This window comes from Blennius ocellaris, assembly GCF_963422515.1.
Source record: "Blennius ocellaris genome assembly, chromosome: 23".
Lineage (NCBI taxonomy): Eukaryota > Metazoa > Chordata > Actinopteri > Blenniiformes > Blenniidae > Blennius > Blennius ocellaris.
The window spans coordinates 5634289-5660757 of NC_137672.1; the positions used below are offsets into that span (position 1 = coordinate 5634289).

Consider the following 26469-nt stretch of genomic DNA (forward strand, 5'->3'; position numbering starts at 1 on the left):
GAGGGACGTGACTCTGAGAGACGAAGATCAACCTGGTGCGACCAAAACCATTAAAAAAAAAAAACTAGAATGAACAACATACAGTGTTTGAAACAAGTTTCCACAAATTGATGAATAGAAAATGTTCCCATTCTGGGGCCGTTAACGTCCTTTCATTGATCGCAACAATTGTTGAGAGGGCGACCCCTAGTGGTCACAACATTCAAAATGCTCGTCAGCTTTATCCAGAAGTCTTGAATAAGATGCATTTCTTTTTGTTTGAAATTCTTCATTATAACAGATCCATGATCTGAAAGCTGCTGCCACAATGACAATATGGTGTCATCTTGTCTTGTTTCATGACCACAGTGCACCGTCTTCCTGCGCTGGTCTCTTTAAAATGACGATGACTTTAATGGCCTCCAATGACCGGTCCAAAAGAACTCATTTGGCATGCGGTGAATATGGACCAAAACCCCCTGAGGAATGTTTGCAACACTTTCAGGCAGGTGGGCCAACCCTGCTGTTTGTCGAATGCATATTATATTCAAGGATTTATACAAACAGAGTTATTTTGTATGTAGTGCTGCATTCGACAAAACACGCGCTGCTTGGAGAGCACAACTGCTCCTTATTAAGTGAGTTCACTGTTTTCCCACTACAATAAACAATGTTTAAGTTGAGAATTTCCTGCAAAAGACCAACACCAAGTCCCAGCCTCCTCCTTCTCGAGTAACGTGATATATAAACAACATTAATCAACCTTTAATGGCGAGAAATAATTGCTAGGAATTAGCGGAGCATGATGTTAAAGGAAAAGGTGGATCTGCTACACATGATGGAGGGATGTCAGAAAGAGCCCACCAAGCACATTGTTGGCTTTTGTCTTTTTAATGGGATTTACTGAAAATAGGATCAATAAGGAAAAGTACTGTCAGCATAATACTTGGATAACGCATGATGTACTTGTGTCCACTGAAAAGTGCTTTGAGCTAATGGACTTCAGTGGTTTTCTTGAATACCGCCTGAAGATCAGAAGTGAGTACATGACTGAGACGACATGTGGAGCCACGGTGTCTTAAAACCCTGGATGCTCACTCACCTCCAGGATGTCGATGAGGACGCTCTCCTCTGGTTGTTTGGTGCTTCGGACATTTTCCAGGACGATGGAGTAGTAGACACCCTGCGGGTCCGACTGGTAGAGGTTATACGTGTCTGACTGGTACCACTCCTGGAGGGCCAGGAAGACCTGGTTCTCGTCCGTGCTCACGATCTGGACGTCCTGAGGGGGGGGGGGGGGGGGGGGGGGGGGGAAGCAGACGGTACGATTAGAGGAGGCACAGTATCGCCAACAGACAAAACAACCACGGAGTGCAGCAGGTACGACTCCCAGAGGCATTGACAGCGTGGGAACGAACGCTATCTGTTAAAAAACAGGGACACAAAGAGCCAAAAAGAAACAAGGAGAGAGAAGAGAGATGTTCGCCATCCAAAACCTGTGTTTGGCAGCTCTGGAAACTTGTTGGGTGCGCTTGTCAAAAGCTCTGGAGCTTCCAATGCAAATGGTTTCATCACTCATGAAAGACTGTAACGGCGGGACGAGTAGCGACTCAGCACTTTTTCCCTGTTAGTGATTACATTAACATAACATTTGAAGACAAAGCCATCAGGGTGTGTGTGTGTGTGTGTGGGGGGGGGGGGGTCGTGGCCACGAAGGTGTGCCTTATCATTGACACTTTTCCATCTCGTTCAAGAGAAAGAAAAAAAAAAAACACTCAAGCTCAATTACCCTTGGCTTTATGGCGGTACTTCCAAGTAATAGCAGCATTGAAAGCAGTGCAACGATCTTCATATTCATGAATGCACTGTTACTGAGTCACTCAGCGAGCTTTAAGAAAATTGCCAGAAGGTGAATTATGACAGAAACAGGAACAAACTGAAGCACAGCCTGTTGACTCACCAGAACGAAATCCTGAACAAGCAAATGATGCTGACGGATTCCGCGATCCATGAGCAGTACGGCCTGGAAAACATGTAGGACTAAACCAACTCCTCTTGAATGTTTATACGACGTTTCAAGCGAGAGCACGTCCTTTTTGCTTTTTTTTAACAGTATAAACGACAATGTTTTGAAAACTGTATGTTTACAGGTTAACGGCAGACTGGTTAGTAAGTTAGTAAGTTGGTTTTTTTTTTGTTAAAAGAAGGATTTTCTCCCGTTCCCACGGAGACATTTTCACAAAGCTTCACTTTGGGAGCCGTTTTTGAAAAGTTGCATTTTCAGTTGCTCCGAGATCCACTGTCATGTAATAAGACACCTAAAACAACTCAAATGCGTTCTGGTTTTACTGTGTATACCGAGCCCAACTGGGAGCCCTATGAAGGTGAAAGTGTCAAAAGTTAACTTGATTTACTTTTCCGGAAAATGTAGTTTTTGATTCAATTTTCAAACAACATCATTGACATGAAGGATAACGTACATTTTATTAAAACTTGTTTTTGCAATAACTGAAAGACATATTTTTCAACTTTCTGTGCATCCCAAAGGTTAGAATAATTGTATTCTGCTATATATTGAATATATTGAGATGTTGCGTTCAACTAAATATTACTACTTGGCAAGAGACGCCTCACAGCAAACTTTGTCTTTCCTGGCAGAAACTGATTATCCACTTGTTCATGGTTCAAAATTTGACTATGGAAACGTGCTTTACCGTGGTAAAACGTGCTAGCAGTACCTTGCTTGCAAACAATACAAAGGCAAAAGGTCGAGGCACTTCCTGGATTTAAAGAGAATCTGATGCTTCCTGTGTTGAACGTCCAGGTTCTGGGTCCATTGCTGAAATCAGTGGCATTTGTGTCACGCTTTTGCATTTCATCGCAGCTAAAGCGTCTTAATGTTGCATGATAAGGGCAAAGGGGGGGGGGGGGGGGGGGGGCAAACGGTCACAGGAAAAAAAGGAAATCTCAGCGTCTGGCATGAGCGGCTGTGCCTGTTGTGAAAATGTCGCCTGTTTGGCTTCGGGGGCACTTTCCTTTACTCTCAAGCTGAAACCCTGACACGAAATAGCAGGCAGGAGATCTCCACCGGCCTCCCTCTTATTAGTGCTGCATCACTGAGTGTCCTATTGAGGAAAAAAGGAGCAAAAAAAAGAAGTGAAAAACACTCCCCATCCATCTTTGACGAGGCCACCGGGGCCACGGTCACCCTGGAGACAAGACTTCTGGGAGCGAAACATCCGAGAGCGTCCGTCCTCGGAGCTGCACACGCCTTTTCAACCTTCACTTGACCTAAACTCAGTGTCGTCCACATAAAAGTCGAAAAGCAAAAAAAATAAAATACAAATAAATGGAATGAAGGGAATAATAAGATGGCACTAAAGCTCGGGCTCAATTTCCACTCTAATGGAAACTGCCTGGATGGCGAGGCATTGCACGCACATCCTGGGAAATGTAACTATCATAAAAAAGAGTAAAACAAAGCACAAGAGTGAATGAACATTTGGGATGTGGTCAGTCGCGTGTGGAGCTCAGAAGGAGCAGAATGCGGTCATTGGAACGCGCTGAAGTCTTTCACCTCAAGGCACCGGGCCGGTCATTAATCAGCTCGCCCTTGTTCATCCTCACAGTTTATCATCTCTCTCAGATGGTCTCTGTGATTTATCTGGTGTGCAACTTTGTCCCGGACGAGCTCGCAACGCCGACTCGTGATCTGCCAAAATGTGCTCGCCATCCAGAGGGATCAATACAATCGCAAATACCAGGTCGCGTCAACGCGCCACTAAGTCGACTTCACTTGGTGCATTTCGCAGCTTGAGCCATCTCGACACACTTTATGTGATCAGTCAGATTTACCGGTGTCCAACAATGGAGGAAACTTGGGGCTCAGTCTCTTCCCCAAATAGACTGCAACACATGGAGAGGGTGGGATGGGGCGTTTTAACTGCCAACCACGGAAATGTCAGTCTGCTCAACGGGCGGAACTATAGTCAAAGTCAAGCTCCTAAAGTTCTTTACATTCAACGGCTATTAATTGAACCTACCAATTTACCATTAATAAGGAGTATCAGGGCAAATCATAAGCGCTTAGTTGGCCCAGTGGGCTGCCATGACTGACGTAAACGAAGATGAAAATGTGAGGGACAAGCCACCTATTGTTTGGATCGCCAAAGAGTTTGGATAGCCACCTTGCCGTGGCTGGTGGGTCTCGGTGACTCACTGATGCCCGAGAAGTCATGAGACGTCTGAAGAAACGTGGTCGACTGGACCTCGAGGCTCGGGGTTGGACACGGGACTAACAATGTCATCCTATAAAAAAAACAATGCATCCAGTTGAGTTCCTACTCAACTGGATGCATCAGGCTTCCTGGAAAAGACAAGAGTTTACTCTAGAGTATTCTCTGGTCCTTCCACGAGTAACTGAAGTGGAATGTTCCAAGTGGGGGAGATACATCTGAACACACTTAGTTTCTGGCCGTTCGGAGGAGCTCAGAGGTGAGACTCTTTACTTTCAAGGTTCCTGTCTGACAGGGGAATTGAACCTGCACCTCCAGGATGATGGTCTGTGCTAAATCTCCTTTGTTTTCACTTTGAAATGTTTAAACTGGGCTTGAAACGGAAGTCGGCCGCCGGTGGAGGTCAAGCACTCTGTGGTGTGAACGGCTGGAAGTCGTCAAAACAAAGATTGCTGTGTGGCATGAGAGCAACTTAGTCGAGAGTTAAACAAAAAATAATAATAATGGACTACTGCTGGTAATGATGACATCCCTTGACATGCTACTAATTAAGATTATGATTAAGATTCTGACCTAATTTTCAGCAATGAACTCCCCGTTTAAATTCCCTGCTCCTTCTCATTCCACCCACATTTCCAATTAAACTAGTCCTCTGCTCGTCATCCTTGACGCGTGATTATATATATATATATAAATCAAATCATCAGCAAAATTCTGAAGTCATTCAAATGCAAATGTAAATAGTTTGTAACTTGAATCAAAAGGTTACGAATGAAGAGAAAAATCTCTATCAAGCTAAATAAGATAATTAATGAAGAGGATTTAAGGACCTGCAGGTTGTCTCTCCTGACTAAAAGCTGTTTCTTAGTGTTGAGAGAAGTGGTGCTCTTCTTATTTCTTCTTCTAAAAAAAAAGAAAAAAAGAGCAACTTCATCCGGGAAGAAGGCAGCCAGATTTATTTTGGTTTGAAGGCAGAGAGATTTATAGACTGGCAGCAGTATCTTAAACTCTGTTCCCTGTCAGGCTCAAAGTCAGTGCAGGGACCTGACAACGGCTGTCAGTGGTTCACAGCAGCATTCTCAATGAGATGGAAATTGCCTGAGAGTTATTTGGGGGGGGGGGGGGGGGGCTCAAGGAAACAGATGTCATCATCTGGGTGCTATACTTCCAAAAATAACAGTGAAACAAGGAATAACTGAATTATTTAGATTTAATATTTCCATTCATCTCAATATGTAGTTCAGTTGCACCTGATAGACTTTAGTTCACTTCATTTCATTGTTTTAAGACAATATTGTCAATGTAAGTGGATCAGATCTTTTTGAAAGAAATTGAGAAATTGTGCACATAGGGAACATATAACCTATACTGATTACCTAAAATGTATTTTTAGGTAATCAAGTATTTTAAGTGTCTGAGCCTAACCAAAGAGTATTAATAGAATTATATGGTTTTCTTCATGACAACGTTTCATGTTCTTTTTTCATCAATATTCGCAATTATAAATTTATAAACAATGTCCATTTACCTGGAAACTGCAGAAATGCTGGAAATGCTGCGACTGCACATTCAGCATTTCTGGGCGGAGTTCCAGTGTTTCCAAAAAAATTGCGTTTTCGGTGCCGTAGTAAGCAAAACGTTACTATATTATGAGTTTTTCTTACAGTTTTCAAGGTGTTTTTTCAATGTTTTTTTTATGACCCTCACATTTCCCTCGTGCTTCTCGAGTTGGTTTTTGTCCATGTTTTGTTTTCCAATCTCTTACGTGTTCAGTTTAGTGTTATTACTCTGCCCTCCTGTCTTCCGTTGTCTTCGCTTCCCTGATCGCCCCCGAGGGACGTCAGCTCAGCCACAGTTCCCTGTGTGTATTTACAGTTTTCTTACAGTTTGTCACTTGTTCTGTTCAATTAACCTGCAATCCTTCGTGTTTCTTATATTCTGCCTTGTTTTGGATCACTTTGAACTTCGTTTTTCTTTTTTTTTATTCCTTGTTCCAGAAGCCTTTTCCTTACTTGATTGAGTCTTAATTAAATATGTCCTTTTGTTTTAATGTCTGCATATTGGCCCTCTTCTAATAACCTAACCACGGCCATATGATCTCGTCCTCTCTACTGGTGTTCATGTATATATATGTCTGTTTTCTTGTGAATAAAAAGAAAAATTATGACTACACAGTTTTAAAAATATTGTGATTAAATCACGAGTACTTGTCAGCATTTACTTTATTATTAACTTATCCATGTATGTAAGCTCACTAACAGGTTGAGGTAGAACAAGCCATTTGCATTGAGCATTTATAAATAAACACAATGACAACAGAAGCTATCGGCTACGTCCTTTTGTATTTGGTTAGTCAAAATATGCAGTGAAGCCAGACATGGTCACCCATGAGGATCCAGCAGGAGGAACACTATATAAAAAGGCCGCCTCGTATCCTGGTCCAAACTGAACCAGAATTCTTAATTTGACCAGAAATCCTGCTGCGGTCTATTTTATTGTGCCATGGGATTTGCACCATCTGCTTGTCCCGGACTCTTCCAACCCCAGTAGAACTATCAAATCACTAACAAATCAGTGCAGTCATTAATTGTTGAGACTTCAGTCGTGGCTCCAGCTGTGCCGCCGCCCGGCCTCCGTCTCCCGACTGAATTCCTTCGTACGTCGGCGTCTCACACGTTGAGCTTCAAGTCACGTACTGAACTGGCAACACATGCTTGACATCAGGAGCCGATTTAAGAGAGTTCCTCATTAATGCACTTTCTCTTCCTCCTGCTGGAGGCTCACAAAAGATCATTCCGGGCCTCTTTTGAAAAGATAAAACTCCAGCAGTACCACGTTTCCTCCAGCGACACGGCCGAGGCCCGGTCCGAACGGTGTGAGGAACATTCTGGTAATTCCATTATAAAATTGGAAAACATCAGATGCCAGATTACCCCCCCCCCCCGGCAGTCCGCTGTGACATAATAGCCGCTCCAGTGTGCTCACCCTCTCCTCAGCAGCATTGAGCTCATTTCCTTTCACACTCTAACACATCCCATTAATCACATTAAAATCCTCATCATGCCTCTTGGACACTACCGTATTCAATAAAGAGGGTTTTGATACAGTCGGCCCCGGCGTTTCAGAGGATTCGTGCTGCAATTGATTATTTTTTTTCTTTCAAACATCCCTCCTCAAGATAAAAAAAAAAAGAAGAAGAAAGAAAAAAAACGGCACCCTCTCAGAAATCAGCTCACACACTCGTCTCTGGTCATTACCTCATGAATCAATTATTTTTTTAAAGTTTTGATGAAACCTTTAGTTTGATCAGCAAAAAACATAATCTGATGTAACATTAGAGTCACAGAAACCATCTTAATTATTGTTGAATACTTGTAGAATGTTACTGTTTGCTTTTACTAAAGAAAACAAAAAAAACAAAATCCAAGAGCAAATGTTTCCTTCCTCAATTTTAATCGCTCCCAAATTGTTTGCTGATTGTCTTTGTGCTTTTGTTTTCACAAAATGCTCACTTCTGATTTCTGCAGTCTCCTTCAGTTCATTAGTTTGGTATTTATTGTGAGCCTCTTTGTTATTGTCACTTGTTGTTAAGTTCTTTGGTTCTTTTTTGGGTAGTTTTTGGTTACATTTGTAAAAAACCTGTTAAGGAGTGAGGACAATAAAGAAATAGACTTTTTTTTAATTTTTCCACCCCCAGCCAGGGCCGTAACACGTCTCGAAACACTCGAATGACTCACGACACCACCTTGTGTTGCAAAGTGGAATTACAAGACTGGACTGGAAACTCTTTATTTCAATTCAGTGGATCACTGGAGGGAATCTCTTGAACTTTGTAAGTTTACAATCTATTTTATCTTCAATGGAATGTGGCAACATTCAGGCTATTTTGGAAAATGTTTGTGAGCTTTCTGACTCCTGCAAAACTGTCGTTAAAAAAAACAAGGAATCCTAAAAATGAGTGAGAAAACTCCCCGGCAGTATTGCGAGAGCACCGAAGCTCCTCTTTCTTCCAAGTGCCACCCTTGAAGTGTCCTCTCATAAGTCGCACTGGTTCACTGGAGATGCCTGCACAGTTTGGTTCAATAATCTCACCTGGTTGAAAAGCTCAGTTAAAAGGTGATTACATCCAGAGTGCCAGACAGTAAAAAAAAAAAAAAAAAAGAAAAAGGAAAAAAGGAGGGGAAGCAGAGCAGAGAGGGACAATTATTACCTGTGATTTCACAGCCCAACAGGCTGCATGTACGTGTGATTGCATGTGTATGTTTGTGTGGCTAATCCATAACTCGGGTCAGGTCTCGCAGGACGGAGCCAAGCTGCTTTCTCTGATGGCCGCTGCATTTTTCATCCTGCGGCCTTTAAATTATTCACGGCGGAAAAACATGGAACCCCCCCCCCACACACACACACACACACACATGGTCCGCACTCCTCTCTCAGCTTCCATCGTTCTTTTCCTTCTCTGTGTCTCTCCCCTGACGGCCCAACCCGTGTCGCTCAACCTAAAAGCTTCACAAAGTGTGACCTATCTGCTCACCCAAGTAAGAGGACACATGTAGAGTGCTGCGGGAGAGAGAGAAAGAGGGAGAGAGAGAGAGGGGGAGAGGGAGAGAAAGAGAGACGTCCTCCAACTAGGACATAGTGACACAAGGACACACAGACGTATGCTTGTATTTAAACTGATCTCCCCACAATCTCCCCTTATCAAGTTGATCCCTTTACTTGTTAGAAGAAACCCGAGCATCCCTCTGTGTGTGTGTGTGTGTGTGTGTGTGTGTGTGTGTGTGTGTGTGTGTGGGCGCGTGTTCATCTTTGCTAAGGTTCATCAGTCCCCTCATGTTTTGTGGTTGTTGTGGCCCAAAATTCCTGATGTTGCGGAAACTTTTCCAGAAAATTGCGATGAAAGACACATTGGGGTTTTTAACAAAAAAAAAATTTGGTCGGCGTCTGTTGCGAGAACAAGTGAAAGGTCCATGAATAGTTGCAATAATCCCCGATTCTAAAAATAGTTTAATAATGTCGTGGAAAATGACTATTTAACTGAATTAATGACGTACTTTGACTGAAGAAAAACCTTAACATGACACACGAGATTACCAGGTCTATAAATGTAATATAGGCGGCTTTACATAACCACTACATAACCACTACATAACCACTACATAACCACTACATAACCACTACATAACCACAACATAACCACAACATAACCACTACATAACCACTACATAACCACGACTTAACCACTACATAACCACTACATAAACACAACATAACCACTACATAACCACTACATAACCACTACATAACCACTACATAACCACAACATAACCACAACATAACCACTACATAACCACTACATAACCACGACTTAACCACTACATAACCACTACATAAACACAACATAACCACTACATAACCACTACATAACCACTACATAAACACAACATAACCACTACGTAAACACAACATAACCACCACATAACCACTAAATAACTACGTAACCAATAAATAACCACTACATAACCACTGTATAACCACTACGTAACCACTAAATAACCACTGTACAACCACTATGTAACCACTACGTAACCACTACGTAACCACTATGTAACCACTACGTAACCACTGTATAACCACTATGTAACCACTACCATACGTAACGATTGGTCAAAATTGCGGAAAGGTTGTTAAAGTTGCAGGCCACATTGGAATTGCGGGGATTTGTCCAATTTACATTAATAGTTGCAATCTCAACATCGCAAAATCCTGCAGGCTCAGGTTTATTGAGTATTGTGCATGAAGCTGTGAAACTATTTAGGTTGAAGTTTTTCCAAAACTGTGGGGGAGAAGGGGGGGGGGGGGGGGGGGGGGGGGGGCGTCAATCAGAGGAGCCCTACGTGATCACTGTTGTGTCTGTGCATGTGTGTGAGTAAAACTGACTCCAGAGAGTATTCCTCGATACTCCCAATGGCAGCAAACGTCTTCACCTCTCTTCTCACTGTAAGACTGAAAAATACATGAGCCACTTCCCCGAAGGGCCGCGCGTTCAATCAGTTCGATAGCGCTTTAGCCGGCGCCACGCTAAACCCACTGAAGCCGCCGCCGCTGCCTCGCGTCTGAGCGGGGCTCATTTATCCTCTTTGCCTATGTCGGTGACATGTGATGCAACCGGATCGATGCTCGGCGGTGAATATTTAATGGGGGCTATCGCGTGTCGGGCCAACGCTGGGGACTAATTTGGGTGGAGGTATCGTACCTGACACTTAACACCACTGTAGAAGTGCAGGATTGTGTGAGAGGGGGGGGGGGGGGGATTTGTAATTTGAAGGTTTGAATCCCAGCAGGGGAGAACTGACTTAATGTGTACCGTTGCACTCGGCGCCTGTAGGAACATGGATATATACAGGCAACATGAGTCACTGTGGGAAACCTAGTGTCAGCATTCACAAGAGCGTTAAAAAGACGACGAATTTAAGAATCAGATCACAAGCCACTGAAGAAAAGTTGAGATCAAAGATAATTACGGCAAAAAGAAAAGTGGCAAATCATTAAATGTGTATCTGTCAGGAAGTGAGACTGTCTTCTTGGCTTTTCATTCGCGCTCTTTGTCATTTGTCACCAATTAAAACACACTTCAGAAATTGTTCTCGATTTAGTCTTTTGTCCTCATTTTTTTTAAGTACTTTGCTTTATTCCTGGGACTTGTCCAGTTAAGTCGTGTCAAGTTTTCAGCCTCATCTTTTCTCTTCAATTCCCTTTCCCCCCCCCCCCCCATGTGTCGTATTGTAGTTGATCTGTTTAATTAGCAACTAAAAGCTCTTGCGCCTATCAAGAGATGGAAAATAATCTAAGGTAGGTCAACCCAGTTGAGATGACTTTCAAGTTGTTTCAACGTATTTATCGAATTGTCCCAAGCAGAATGCAGAAAGCAACGTCTTTTAGGCCATAGATAAGGACAATTAGAATCTGGTCATGTAGCACGAGGAGTGTCAGAGTCGATATCGGGGTTAATTAGGGTTACTGACTAAACATTGACCCGGGGCAATTACTGTGTGCCCATGTGAAAACAAAGGCCATTAACTTGTATAGTGGCACTTTTCAACACAATGAATCTTTTACAAAATGCATCATCAAACATTTATTCAGGTGGCCGGGCCGGAGTAAGTTTTGTTATCCAAGAGCAACTGATCCACTGATGTCACAAGTTGAGTTCTACCGCGAGGAGGAGGTGAGATCTGGCCGATAGTCTGAATGCGAACGGGAAATTATGAGTGATCCAGAGCCGACACCCAACTCTGTTTCCAATGCCGTAAAGAAGTGTTTGTTTGTTTTTTTCTCTTTGAATTCCTTTGCCCCAGTGTGAACATGGTTTGAAAGTAGAGAATCTGAAAGTAACAAGGTACGGATGAGTAGAAAAAGAAGAAATGACTCGAGACAATTGTGAACTGGTCAGACGTTAGTGGAGGAAGTGCCAGATGACTGATAATCTATAAAGACAGAGTCACTGCGAACACAACTTTTGAAAATGTTTTTGTCAACGCTCAGATTCTGTCTCCATGGAAACGGGGGGGGGGGGGGACCTAATTTTTCTGTAACCCGGCTACTACACATGCACACTGCGGCCATATTAAATAGTTCTTCTGCACATGTACGAGTAATAACAACAATGGCGGCCTCTAGAATGGCATGACTCACGTAAATGGTATGGTCAGGTATGGTCAGGTATGGTCAGTTGCCCAATAGAAGGTTAACCCTTGGTAACTTCCTGTAACTTCATAGCTAATTACAATTCACTAAGCTGGAAGAAGGTATAGCTTCTGAAGGGTTTCTAAAATTAATCAGAAATATCCGTCACATAACATCATAAAAACCAATGAGTTTTGCCCATTTGATACCATACTGACTGGTTCACACTGTGCAAATGAAAGTAATGCAAGTGGATGAGCATCTTTAAGTGTAGAGCCAATGAAAAAAAAAAAAAAAACGATGTAAAAACCAGTGTATGGGTCTCAATCAATTAAAAAAAAGTGTCACCAATAATGATCCTTGAGGAACACCAAGTAAGCAGATTTGAATCTAAACCAAACCTTGTGAAGACAACATAGTGATGAACCAGCATGCGGAGGGAAGACAGGGTCTGTCGGTTGTTCTTTACCTTTGGCAAGGCGTACTTGGGAAACCTCATCTGGACGAATTCATTGCGCCGGTAAGACACGTAGTGCTTGGTGCGATTTCCTGTGGTAACCTGTGAAATAAAGACAAAAAAACAACAACATTATAAACCTTCAAGTTTGAACATCGCTGGTAAACTTTTAGACTGGCGTGGGGAAACGGCGCCACTCATGCTCAAACTGAGAGCCGACGTCATCCACAAGTGCATCTGGCTTAAATGAACATGGCGTCCTGGAAGGGAGGGCGTGGAAACCACAGGGGGTCTGTGTCTCGACAGGGTGGAGTCAGTCGGGGTTCACAGCAGGAGAGATCCACGTGGTGGAGGTGTTTGGCAAGAGAAGTGAGAGAATGAATAGTTTGGAAAGGAGAATGGTCACCAAATCCAGATCCTCCTGTTCTCTCAGCCGAAAGCCTTCTCTTCTATCATCCCTCATTACTTATAAGTCTTATAAGTTTTGTACAGTGCTGCATTTTTTTATTATTAGTATGATCATCAAAATCTGCCAATCTGCATTTGACTAATATTCCCTGAAAAGTAAATGAAAAAAAAAAGAAATCCCAGCTGGGTGCCGAACCAAAGTACCTAAACAGTTCAGTTCCTTTCAGTAGAGGAAGTTGGTGAAATGACGGCAGAATGACGAGCTCAGACGCTTCCTGTCACCGCGCTGCTTTTTAAGTAAGGTGAACAGAGCTAAAACTTTTGGAACAGCTTGACGGAGATCTTTGTATTCGGCACTTCTATTTTGAGCTCTGCGGGAAGAGCTTTTGTCTGGCGCTTTTCCCCCCCCCTTTCCTCTTCCAGGATCTCAGAGAGCGCCGTCATCAGAGTTCAGCCTGAGCTGTGATTACCACCGTCACTAGTGAGTGAAAGGAGCAGACAAGCACAGCTTTTATTTCCTCCTCTGCTTCTTCTTAGCGCTGGAAGGTGATGAAAAGGTGATGAAACAATGAAAGCCATTTTCAAAAACGAGGATCCCCTCGAGGAGCAGCGATCAACCGTGTTTTCAAAAGACCCCCCTTTCTGAAGGGCGACTGGTGAAATGGGATGCGTCGGGGTTTTGGGGGTTAGCAGGTGGTGCTGCTGCCTTCTCAGCTCTGAGTCGACACTTTCCTCCGCCGCCTCTGCATCAGATGAGCACCCCGAGGACCCGGCTACTTCACTGATCTATGTGCTGACGCCGAACCTCCGAAAGCATCTTTACAGGGAGATGTTTCATGTTTTTGACACTTTCGCTATGCAATGTGGAGCGAGTAGTAACCTTTGAGTATTTCATTCTCCCCTCTTCAGCGCGGAGCTGAACAGCGAAAGGACTAAAAGAAAGGGATTTTTCATTGCGAAGCAGTCAAATTATTAAAACTTCTTCTGCACCGCAAAATCAGCTGGAAATCACAAATAAGCCAGATTCAGTCGAAGACGGCAAGGATTGTTGTCGTTTTAGGTAAAGCCAAAGAAGTACTGGAGCAGAAATCCCTTTCTTATTTACGGTTCCCTTGTTCTACCACATCAGAGTCACAGTAGAGAGGTCTGGAGAAACGCATATGAAATTAATGTACAGGATTAAAACATGGGCATCTGATTCAAAGCGGCAGTAATTATGCTTTAGACAAAAAGGGGCGGAGCTTCGGGAGCCAGATTCATCTCATACGTTTAATATCTTCAAGTATCAGACTTATAGATCCACATAACTATAAACAGCCAAGCTGCAGTGGTATAGATGTTTCTTTAGTTGGACGTTACTGCTGAATCAGCAGCTTTGTGTTCATATGGCAAACATTCATCTTCAAGTGATACAGAGTGGATCGAACTGATTGATTATCAATTGTGACAAAGTGTAACAGCCAGTCTAATTTCAGAATAAACTCACAAATAGTGCGGAGACAGTCATTAGTAAAGCTGCGGTGTGGATGAACTGGTGTTGTGCCAAAAACTGATTCCCGTCCAAGAGAGAGCACCGACTGTCTGTTGTTGTTGGAGACGTTTGTTCTGTTCCTGCTGCTTTTATTAGTATTTACAGCCATAAGGTACAAATAGACTAAACTGTATGAACACGGTAACAAAGTGAGTCTCTGGGAAAATCTCATGCAAAACAAACTGCAATTAAAATGATTTACCAATGGGTTACATGTGAAATAAAGAAATTATAGATCGTATATTGCTTATTTTATTATTATAAATACATGATACGTGATATAGTTTAGTATATTTCTACGTTATGGCTGTAAATTGTGATAAAAGCCGCTCGTGGTACCGTCATGCACTCTGCTAGACAACCTCCGCCTCCAACTTTTGAGTGACGGAGGATAAAACACAAAGTCCACTGAACCTTTTCACCGTCCCTTTTATAATGTTTAATTTATACTTTTAATAAACAGATAAAACTGAACTTTATTGGTCTGCTGTGTCTCAGCTACCAAAGCAAAAGTCTGTCAATCAGTGAGGCTTGCACCGCCCTCCTTTTATTTTTGACTCTTGCCGTCACCATAGCAACCCCTGAGCTCATTCTCCAAGTTACAACTCACTAAAAAAACACCTGAGGAGCTCAGTGGGACAAGAGAGACTGAGTGGACCGGCCACGTTGTCCATAGAGAATGAGAGAGCAAAGAAAATGGACACGGAGCATCGTGGACGAGTTCGCGGAGCGTAAGGCTCGTCGTATGTCCTTCAAATAGCGGTGAGCAGTCCTGCAGTACGTCATATTGAAACGGTTTGTTGGTGAACCCGTGGGCCACTGGGCCAGTTTGACTCAACTTTATAGCTATTGATGCAGGCCGGCAGCCTGCTGTGCTCTCATTGGTTGAAATAGTTAAAGTGGGCGTCAAAATGATGTGGTCGCTGTCCGTGGTGCTGAACTGATTGTTTTATTATTAGAGGCCGTGGAGCCTCTTGTTTTTGTGTTTCTCTTGGTTTGTTATACTTCATGTCCATTTGATGGACTTCAAAATGACATAGTTGCTCTCCGTGGTGCTGAAGCTTTAAGCCCGGCTGTTGTGGGAATGTGTAAGTTGTAAAATGACGTCATGATGAACTTTATTAGCTATTTGGGTTTAAAGGGCCCGGTCTTGTGCCCCGCCTCCAGCCCGGCTTGGATTTGTTCCGCTAGTGGTTTTTACTATTACTATTCAGGAAATGTTTTGTGACAGAGGACAGGGTTATATTTAAGAGGGAAGTTAAACTCATAAAAGCATTGTGCTGGTGAAAGTGTTAAAAGTACGAGTGTTTCAGTTCCTGGGGGAGCAATGTGGAACGGGTTGAAGGGAAGTACTCCTATAGAGCACAGGAAGGTCGTTTTCAGAAATATACAGATTGGGAGGGGTTAAGTTGAGGCGTCGCATTGTTCCTTTATTTTTGATTAACTCATAACTTATTGATTGATTACATAGGCACTGGGTGGGGAAGAGGATGAGGTGGGAGGGTGACGTGTTTTTGAGTCATTATTTGACTTCTTATTTTTTATATGTATGTTTTGCCTCTCTTTTTGTATACATTTTACTACATATACTTGTATTATTACTGTACAACTTCTGATTTTAGCCATTTTGTGATCTTTATCTGTGAAAGTTGCTATATAAAAATATTACTCCATCTGCGCTAGCAGGTAAACATATTGAATGTCTACATTGGAAAATTCACAATTTTTATAAAAAAAAAAAAAACTTGAGCTATAGTTGTGTCCAACAACTTTTGGACCATTTGTGTCTAGTTAAATCATAGAACACTCAAGCATATTTTAAATTGAGTTTGTACCGCCCTGAGTCCTGCCTACAGGTGTCCCTTGTGGAGAGAATTCGAAAAAAAAAAGGCCAAAATCGACAGTACTCTAAAGTTTCCTGATGACATTATAAACATTTACTACATTTCTTTCTCTTCAAAATGTTCCAATTGGACGGTTCAGCTCCTGCTATTTGTCCACAAATTGCTCGATAAATGTGACATGAGTGAGTCCAATTGGGAATACTGTAAGTATAATCCCTAAAGGTTAATGGACCAGTCCATTGTTACTTAATGAGGTTTTAATTCTTTGCACAATACTTACATGCACAGGCTTATATAAATATGTGCGCATAAATGTAAACATGCCCAAACCCTGACAAGATATTCCCACAATATTTCTGCCGTAGTGATTGTGCTCTGCTATACCAGCTCATGTATATTTTCCTGTTATCACATGCAAATGAGATTCAGCTATTGGCCTCGTCCGAGTGTTCAGAACTGTTCGGCACGGCGAGTCAATTATAGACAAGGCGAGATTAATTCCGCACACTGTCCCGAATTGTAATTCTTTTCCATTTTCCGAGCAGACAGTGCTCCGTCTTATCTGGGCGGCAGGAGTTTATCAGGGAAAAATAAAATAATAATAATAAAAAAAAAAAGACAGAAAGCTGCAGCCTCAGCTGCGAGCACAAACAGTCACAACTGAGTAGATACACTGACAGATACAACATCCGCACATGAGGGATCATAAAGAACAGGAGTGGGGATGCAGGACTGGTTTGAAGCTGACATTTGACAGTATTAATTGAGTAATTGGCCGTGTTTCTTTCAACATTGTGCGACAGACTGAGGAAGACAAAGAGATTCTATTGGCTGCTTGGTTTCACACTGCGGTTGAACTCTGAAGCTTTGACTAACACAGAGAGTAAATGCTCCCCAACTCCTCATTCAACCCCAGTTTGAGGCTGCAACATGAGAAAGTGGGAACACCCTTGGATCAGGAAACGGGAGGTCGTATCACTGATGTACAATTATCATCTTTACCCTCATTTTCTGCATCTGAGATGGATTCATGTTCTGTGGTTTAGACTGGTTTTCTGGTGACTTTATATCGATTTCCTGACGTTTAGACCAGATTTAAACTAGCTTTCTGTTGGACTGGTTTTAGACTGGTTTAATGTAGTTTAGCCCTAGCACAGACTTGCTTTCCAAAGTTTTTACTGGGTTTATCCTTTAGTCTTACTTTGGACTGGATTTGGAAGTGTTTTATTGACTTTGGACAAGGTTGACGACAAAGACAGGTTTTCTGCAGTTACAGCTTGGTTTGGAGTTTTACTAGTTTTGGACTGACTTTATATCATTTTTCATAGTTTAGACCAGATTCTAGACCAGACCCTTTTTTTTCTGTACATTGGACTGGACTTGGAAGAGTTTTCTGGAATTTGGAAAAACTTAAAACTGGTTTTCTGCCATTTTAGCTCAGTTTGGACCCACTGAATGCGTTTCAGATGGAGTTAACTTCTTGTCATTGAGACAGGCTTTCTGGAGTTTTGACTGACTTTAGATTGATATTCTGTAGGTTAGACCAGCTTTATAGAGACTTTCTTTAATTTGAGTTGGGTTTGGACTGGTTTTTTTACTGGGTGTACACTTTTTATCAACGTTATGGGCAGCTTTCTGTACTTTAGAACCTGTCTTTCCTTATCAGGAGGTTTGGACTGAGCACAGTCATTGGTGCTTTGAACACACTTATTAATGCAACCAAGTAAAAGGATTTGAAATTACGATTAAATGGCGAAAGCTCCCTTTTCTACAAATTGGTCAACTTTGTCAAGCCACATTGGTGAAAGAATCTGATGATTAAGAGTATCACTGTGCTCAATTTTCACAAGACTTCAGTTTTTTTACCTTTACAAAGATGTAGTCGTCCTGAACCAGCAGTGAGTTGTGATCGATCTTGCCGAGGAACTGAGCCGTCACCATTTTGTCTGAGCAGTTCTGGATGAGACAGGTAACGTACAGGAAACCTGCAGAGACGCAAAACAAGAAAACAGAAGAACAGTTAATGAAAGTAAATGAGTGAAAAACAACAAACCAAACAGCCTTTTACCGATCCTGATAGTATATCATTTGAAATAATACCTCAGGTCGGGGCTTCAGAGGTCATTGAGTAAGAAAAGGGAGAGACTTTTGAGCTCTTGTGAAATTAGATTTACGCGTTAATGAAAACCCAAACTGAAATAAAAGCTGGAATGTGCACTTCGCTTTTAAAGGTCCCTGTTTTTGTATGTTTGTTGTTGAACAATAATTCCATGACAAATCAACAGACACAGACGTCTCTGGGGCTGCTCAAGGAAAACATTGAGAACCAAGCTGTTAAAGCAGCAGACTAAAACCCAGTTTTACACGACAGTATTTTCACTTTCATTGGAGTTTGGTTGTCCAAGGGTGCTCTGAGCCACTGAAAATCCAACTTTTTTGAAAACAGCTCCCATAATGGGACTTTTTTAAAAAACGAATTCTGGTCTTTATTTGTCTGGAACTTGCTGGTTTTGTAGCTCAGAGTCACTTGGAATACTTATCAAACTTATGAATGTCTGTATTCTTGCCATTGTTTTTCGTTATAGCATACTGTTCTCTCCATGCATGCGTGTGATTTCTAAAAAAAAAAAAAAAACAACCCCAAAAACTACATCAGCACCCACTAGTGGCCCAACAAGAAATCGTTTTAGGTGTTTCTGCCGTTTCTGTGTAAACGGGCAATGTTTTGAAACCGTTGCCGTGGAAACGCAAAACTTTTCTGAAACAAAAACAGAAGGACAGTGAATTTTCACTCGAGGCGTCATGTAAACCATTATTAATGACTTTTGTTTATTATTACAAGGGGAGAGGGAAATCATACAACCTTACTTTGTACTGCAGCTTGTGATCAGGATCGTAGATATACAGTAGATTAGTAGGAATCAATCCTCCGACCGAGTGGAGAGGCAGCCTTTCAGCCACCACCCTTTTTTCCTCGCTGCCGCCCGTCTCTAGTGTGTATTTATTCATAAAATATGGTGGTCTGGAGGTAAACCAGCTGAAATTGGATGAACATCAAGGTGCACTCTAGACATGTTGCCACTACATTACTTCAGTGCTCTAAATATGTTTTTTTTAAATTTAGTTTTAAATTTTGCTTCTTCATCGATTCCAGATTTGATTCACTCTCATTTGCAAATCCGAGCGAATCCCCATACGTTACATGGCCTTTTTTAAAGCCATCAGAACTGCATCAAGTTCACACACTGACAGAGAGAAAGGGATTAGGAAGGGTTGGGAATGTATTCTCCTCTCCACATTGTCACAAAATCAGTGTGTTAAGCACAAAATGTAAGTACAGACCCAGAGTCAGCAAACAGAAAAAAAGTCCAAAGCTGCAGAGGGCACGAGAAAAAAACCATACGGGAGAAAAACAAGGTGGCCGGAGGAATAGAGACGTCATTTTCCCCAACTCGATAGGATATGACATCTTCCCCCGGTAGACATAAAGCCATTCCAGCATCCAAATGGCCGCGAGGGATTATCCTCACCGAGACACGCCGGGAAGCTAGCGCCTGTTGCAAAGCTCACCTACTATTGAATTTCGACCAGTAGCTGCATCAGCAACATCGACTGCTGAAGTTCAGCCGTCACCTCTGCTCTCGCCTCCCAGAGGTGACGAGCTGGCAGCAGCAAAATGCGCACGTGCACACGCACACACACACACACACACACACACACACACACTCGTCTGAGGTAATCGGTTTCAGTGCGTTTGAAACCCCAAACCCACATTTGCGCAGAGCAATGTGCTAGCTTTGACCTGCAATTCCTAAAAACACAAATTTGCTTATATTGAAAAACGTCTCAGATAATCCTTTGAAAATCTGCGCAACTTAATGCAGCTTGAGTTGTTGTCACAAAACAAACGTTTCTTGGAGTCGCGGCCTCAGAGCACGTTTGGTTGATGGGAAATTCAACAAGTATCATCCATCCATCTATGTTGTGTATCGTCATCTCACTTAGGGGCGCAAGGGAGTTTTCTTATTGGTGAACGTTGGAGCGACACTTTGAAAGTGGCACAATTAAATCGTGACACCTAAGTGTAAATCCTGAATGACGATGTTCACGACGCCGTGTTCTGTTGTTCCCCGACTACTTAACTTTAACTAGCAAGTATTAACGGAGGCAGTTCCAGAAAGATATCTGCCACTAATAGCCATGTTGTTTTGGGGGTTTATTTGAACCTTCAAGCCAGTAGAGCAGGGGTCGGCAACCCGCGGCTCTTTGGTTCCTCCACTGCGGCTCCTTGAGCCTCGGTCCCACTGCACTTCATCCTGGAGGGACGTAAGGAGGCAAAGCGCCACCCAGAGCTCAGTCCCACTACAAAGAGTGGTACAATGTAGGGTCGTGAACGACGCAGCGACGTAACGTCATTACAACAATAATGGATGAAGAACGTAGAATTGCGGCTGCAGGTCATGACAGCGGCTCAACTGGTGTCTGAAGCTGGGAGCTTCCTGTACCTTTCACAGTAAAACTGCGACAATTCCAGGAGGTTCATTCCAGACTTGTTGAGAGTGACGGAACATTCTAGTGAATTACACAACAACTACAGGACATTAAAGCCACAACACTCACACTCATGGTTCTAACAATCCACATCTCCCACATTTATCTTCCATTTTAATAATGTGTAGCAATAAAGGAGCTGAGAGCTGCAATGCATTATGGGAGTTTCTGTTTGTTGTGTTTTAAATGTAATTATTGGGGGTTATGTTAGGTTTGTCGTGTTGGTAATAATTGTGCTTTTGTTGCTTAGTTCATGTAGTTTAGTTTATTAGTTGTAAGTTGTCAACCAGCAGTGAAGAAGGTTTTGTGTATCGTGTCCTCCTGGCATGGGCTACCGGTAGGACTTTCAAAATAAAATGCGTGCGGCTCTCTGGGTGTTGTGTTCAGTGGGAAACGGGACCAAATGGCTCTTTGAGCGTTAAAGGTTGCCGACCCCTGGTCTAGAGGTTGCAATAACTCCCAACATTCTGACTCCAGTAATTTGAGGCAATTGAAGGTTTACATTTGAAAGTGAAAACAGAAAACGTTGGTAGCTTTTTCGAGGGTCTGACTGATGACCAAATAAGTGCTGGATTGGAAAGAGAAGCGTTTTATACAAGAACCGTCAAACATCACTGAAGTTGGACATCGTGTTGATTGAGTGTCACACAACACGCTGCAACATTTCTACAACACACGCAATCAGTGAGATTCCATGTGAGATTTCAGACGCCGCCATCCTCCATATAAATTCTGGCAGGTTGGATGAAAGCATTTTTTTCTGAGTAGCAAGAAAGTGTCAAATTGGATCCCGGTAAACTGGAACCAACCAAGGCCGCCTTCTTTTTGGGGTGTGGCGCTTCTTCTTCTTCCTCTGCTCCGTCTCCGTTGTCGAGGTGTCCGGCCTGACAAATGGACTGGCGAATTCATCGAAGCGCCCGGACGTTTAATCAAAGCAGCACACTGCGGGGAACTCATTAAAAAACTATTAGATTGGACTAAGTGTTCGACTGCAGTTTGCGGCGCACGCGCTCCCTCATGCCACTTGACGTCGTCGCGCGCTCGCAAACTCATCGGCATCCCGAACGCGTGCGCTATTTTTACCTGTCCGACAAGACAAAGCTGGAGCTTATCGGGTAAATAAACAAGGCTGAAGACCACTTCCTTGAATAATTCAGTGTGTTTCAGTGACTATATGGTGTCCATCATAGGAGGATCTGCACTGTGGGGACAAATTTAGCTCCTCGTGTGCACGCCTCCATCTGCCTCTCCGCGGGCCGAGCGCTGCAGCGTGTCAGTGCGTGCATGCTTGTGTGTACCGGCGCATGAACAAGCTACACTCATGCTTTCCTGCACATCAATCTCCCAGACGACACACACACACACACACACACACACACACACGCGCGCACGCCGTCCCTGTAAGCGTCGCCGCCTCATCCATCAATCGACCAACTGTCCTCCGTTCATTCCATCGGAGCCCCCGTCCCCCCGTCCCCCCGTCCCCCTCCTCTGAGCGGGCGACCCCCCCCCCCCCCCCGGGGCACGCCGCCTCGTCCGTGCAGACGCTCTCTCCACCCGGCGTCGCCCCCTTCATAGCGTGCCGCCATTTAACCTTGACCGCGCCACGGTTTTTATTTTTGGGGGGGGGGGGGGGCAGCATGAGGTGAACAGATTGGCTTAGCATGCCTGATCGCTTCAGTCCCCCTCCACTATCTGTCTCCGTGGAAGCAGCGAGAACAGTGGGGGTGAAAAGAGGAGGGGAGTGAAATGAGGGAGGGGAGCGAAGGTGGGGCGACCATGTGGCAGCGCCTGGCGCTGAGATGAGATTCCCGGCATGTGCAGCTGCTTACCTCGCCCTGCAATGTTTCCTATTTCACCAACAACAAACGTTGGAAGATAGATTCCTACGAACTGGAAACTGAGGCCACAGTTCATACAAGAACAACAAAAGTAAAGTATAGAAGATTGGAAAAACTTTTCAGGCCTGAGGAAGTGGACCATGGAAATGTGGCTCCATCCCACCTTGTATCAACAGTTCAGCTGCAGTGAAGGAAGTTTTCTCCTTCTTCAAATCAACCGAGCAGGTTGAAACTCCGGCGAGGATCGTTGCGGACCATGGCCATCTCTTTACGAACACAGTGTTCCATCTCTACAGCTCTTACCTCACAAGTAAGGTAAGAGGTCCTCAAATCAGGATAGGGAGGAATGGGACATTCACATCATGGATGTTGGGTCCACATATCTTTAGTTCTGAAGGGGAACATTGGTCCAATCCGGTAGTATTGTGGATTTATGTTGTGATATTTGTTTCTGTGTTTGGGCATTTAGTATTCTGGCCGTCAACACTGACCCCCCCGGGCCACAGCAAGGGGAGAATCCAGCCTGAAACGTCAAATATATAAAACATATCCTTCATTCTGTCCTCCACTCTCAGTCGCTCCTCTCTGACTTCACCTGCTCGGGTTTATTTAGAGAGAGAGGGATTATGTGTTTGGCGGAGGCCGGGGGGTGGGGGGTTGGGGGGGGTGGGGTGGGGGGGGGATAAAGATTATGAACACACAATGTCTAATACACACTTCTATTACCCTCTTGGCCCTGGGGGGGGGGGTGGGGGGGGGGGGGGGAGTACCGACCCGTCTGTCTGTCACTCAGCGGATTTGACGAGTCAGATGTATTGTTTGTCACCCGGGGGGGGGGGGGGGGGGGGGGGGGGGGGGGGGGGTCCCTGACTTCCTTTCTTTCACCCTCCAATTAATTCCCCATTGACCCCCCCCCACTCACACAGCAACACTGGCAGCTCACCCGTGGCAAGGTCACCCACTTCATCTCTTCCATCACCTGCATTTAACCGAATGCTGCGTTCAAGCTAATGTGGCCTTGGCGGGGAACGCAGATCGTAATCCCCCCGACTCAGCAAATCTCACTGAGAATTGTGTTTCCAGAAGTGATATCGATAAAGTTCTGTCATGACCAGGAACAATTTATGGAAATTAGATTAATCAAGTGTGTCACTGCCAATCATTTGCCAACATTACCTGGATGCTCACCTCTATGTTCTCTTCCAATCGACCATGAAACTTCCTTTTGGTCCAAAAAAACATGATTTAAAAAAAAAAAAAGGAAAAAAAAGCAGGAAATCGAAAATCATCTCACTCTTTTATCCCAACACAAGTGGCGTTTTGCAGACATGTGGGCTTTAATATGCTATGTTACAGTCCCACAAAGTATAAACTCGACTTTATGTTCACAGTGTTACTGCTGGAGCTGACAAAAAGTATTTTAGGGTATCCTCTCAAAAAACTTCTATGTGTAAGATTCAAATCAATGAGGTGACTTTTTAACTAACTGCCACTGTTCATATTGATATATGAAAAGTTTAAATGTCCGGTTTTGTTGATTTAATTACATTTTTTAAAGACAAAAATCATTAAAATTTTACACAATAAATCCAGAAATTCAACAAACTTGTGTTGATTGAAGCAAAACGTGACAAGCTGACGTTTCATCATGCTGCTGATTGAAGTTGATAATATAGTTGAATATGCTTTGTTGTTTTGGGATGAATAGTACCACTACTTTTTATTACTACTTTCCCGATGAAATGGAATCCATGAAATCTCTCATGGATACTTTTAGTACTTTATGACGTCGGTCAACCCTCATTGACATTTTCTTTAAATATCTGGTTTTCGTACAGTTAAAACTGGGAGAACGTTGTGACCTTACTCCAACCTCCAGCATAACATTTACTTCCCTGAACTCTGTGAATGTTAATAAGGACTCCACTTTATTCAGCTGTGCAGCAGTCGTAAAGCACTTTACAGTCACGTTCACCCATTCACACACACTCTCATCAGGGGTTCTGGCTGCCATTCAAAGCGTTCACACAGGTCTAATGTCTGCTGAAGGATCGAACGCCACCATTGCAAGATGATTCCATCCACTGAGCCAATCCTCAGTGACCTTGACATGCTAGTGTGTCGAATCCTGACGGGACAAACGCAAGTGAATTAGAAGATGGAACGTCACCACACCTCCACTTGAATCCTGCATCTCCATGTGCACCAGATCAGGATCCACATCCACTCCGGATACAGACCTGCAACACAGAAGGAAGTGAAGTTATTCAAAAGGCGCAGATCAAATTGTGAAACCGTACAGGAACAATTCTAGAATTAAGGAACGATTGGCTGTGTCTTTATCATAAAGTCAAAAGATTTAGTCGGCACGTTGAACCTTCAAGCAAAAGTGTCCAACATATTGTCTGGAGATATAAATCCTTCATCAAGACTTGTTGACCCTGGGAGGATGGGACACTGGCTCTGATCACGTGATTATTGTGTTTTTTTTGTCCACTCAAATTCGATGAACAAAATAAAAAATTATATAAAAAAACAAAAAAACAATTGATGCGACAACTTAGAGGTTATTGGCAGTACATCAGTACAACGTTGGTCCACATTGAAGCATTTGTATTTATGAGTAAATGAATTGTAATGAAAACAATTGTGTAGTTTGCAGTGAAAATAATAATAATTTAAAAAGTGTGTTTGACTCGTGTATGTATAACAGTATTATAGGTGTGCACTGACTTGGGTATGTATTAGTGTAGATATTTGAATAAAATACAAATGCAACTATTGATATAGATGATCAATAAACGGGTTATAATAGGATGTGGTATGTACATATATAAGTATATCAGTGTGCTTGTACACGTTTTTGATACGCCTGAAATGACTTGACCGAAAGAAAGAAAGAAAGAAAGAAAGAAGAAAGAAGAAAGAAGAAAGAAGAAAGAAGAAAGAAGAAAGAAGAAAGAAGAAAGAAGAAAGAAAGTAAATATCTGATCATTTCAAAAACCACTTGAAACCCACGGTCTTATCTTAAAACCACTGTCCATCAATATCTTTGAAAACCACTGGCAGTGAACACTTTTCAAAACCAATGTTTGTGAACACCTTTCAAAAACCACATTGAATTTTATTTGTTTTCACTGTCACTTGAAATTCACTGTAAACCTTTTCAAAAACCACTGTCTATGAACATTTTTGAAAGCCATTGTCTATGAACATCTTTTAAAAAAAACCAAGAATGTAGTCATGACTGTCTGTGTTCTTTTTAAATGTAACTGAAAACCACTGTCTGTGCACTTTTTTAACGTTTGCCCCAATGTACTGCTTAAAAAAAGAAAAAATACATTCTATATGAACAAAATGTAAAAAAAAAAAAAAAATCCAGTGCCGGTGGTAACTTTTCTGAAAACCATTGTCGGTAAACCAATCTCTGTGAAAACCATTGAAAACCCATTATCTCTACAAACATCTGAAAAACCATAATCTGTTAGCTGTTCAAAAACATTTTCTTTGTAAAATATGGAAAAACAACTTGTCTTTTATGACCGTAGAGTTTAAAAAAACAAAAAAAAAAACTATAAAGGGTTTGTTTCTTTATCACGTGTTAATTGTGTATGAAGCGGTGATATTCTTAGATCGGTACTTTGGCAGACAAAACTTGTTCAGTTCTTTTATCACACAAAAACACCTCTAAAAACCAATTTCGGTGCAATCTTTGGAAAATTATTGTCTGCAACTACAAAAAAGAAAAAAAAGCCTTTCATTGAACTTTCCTGAGATGGCTGGCTGTCAGTTCCACTGAAAGCTATTTGCGAATCCTTCTGAAACCATTTTCTTTGCAGGATTTTAAAAAGCGGCGCTCAGACTTTGGTTGTCTTTGTGCTGATTGTATGTTTACTGTCCTTGGTTCATGTCTCATTTCTTGTGTTCTTTTGAAGAT

General features: G+C 42.7%; 1 protein-coding gene across 1 annotated transcript in view; it reads right to left on the reverse strand.

The window, feature by feature from the left end:
• Positions 1–26469, reverse strand: part of sorcs2 (sortilin-related VPS10 domain containing receptor 2) — a 359541-nt gene that overhangs the window by 38223 nt on the left and 294849 nt on the right. Inside the window, exons 6-9 of the mRNA XM_080518964.1 lie at positions 24708–24772; positions 18007–18125; positions 12370–12459; positions 1082–1261 (exon numbers count right to left, since the gene is read on the reverse strand). Coding sequence (XP_080375090.1) covers positions 1082–1261; positions 12370–12459; positions 18007–18125; positions 24708–24772 — 454 coding nt within the window. The remainder of the gene's footprint in view (positions 1–1081; positions 1262–12369; positions 12460–18006; positions 18126–24707; positions 24773–26469) is intronic.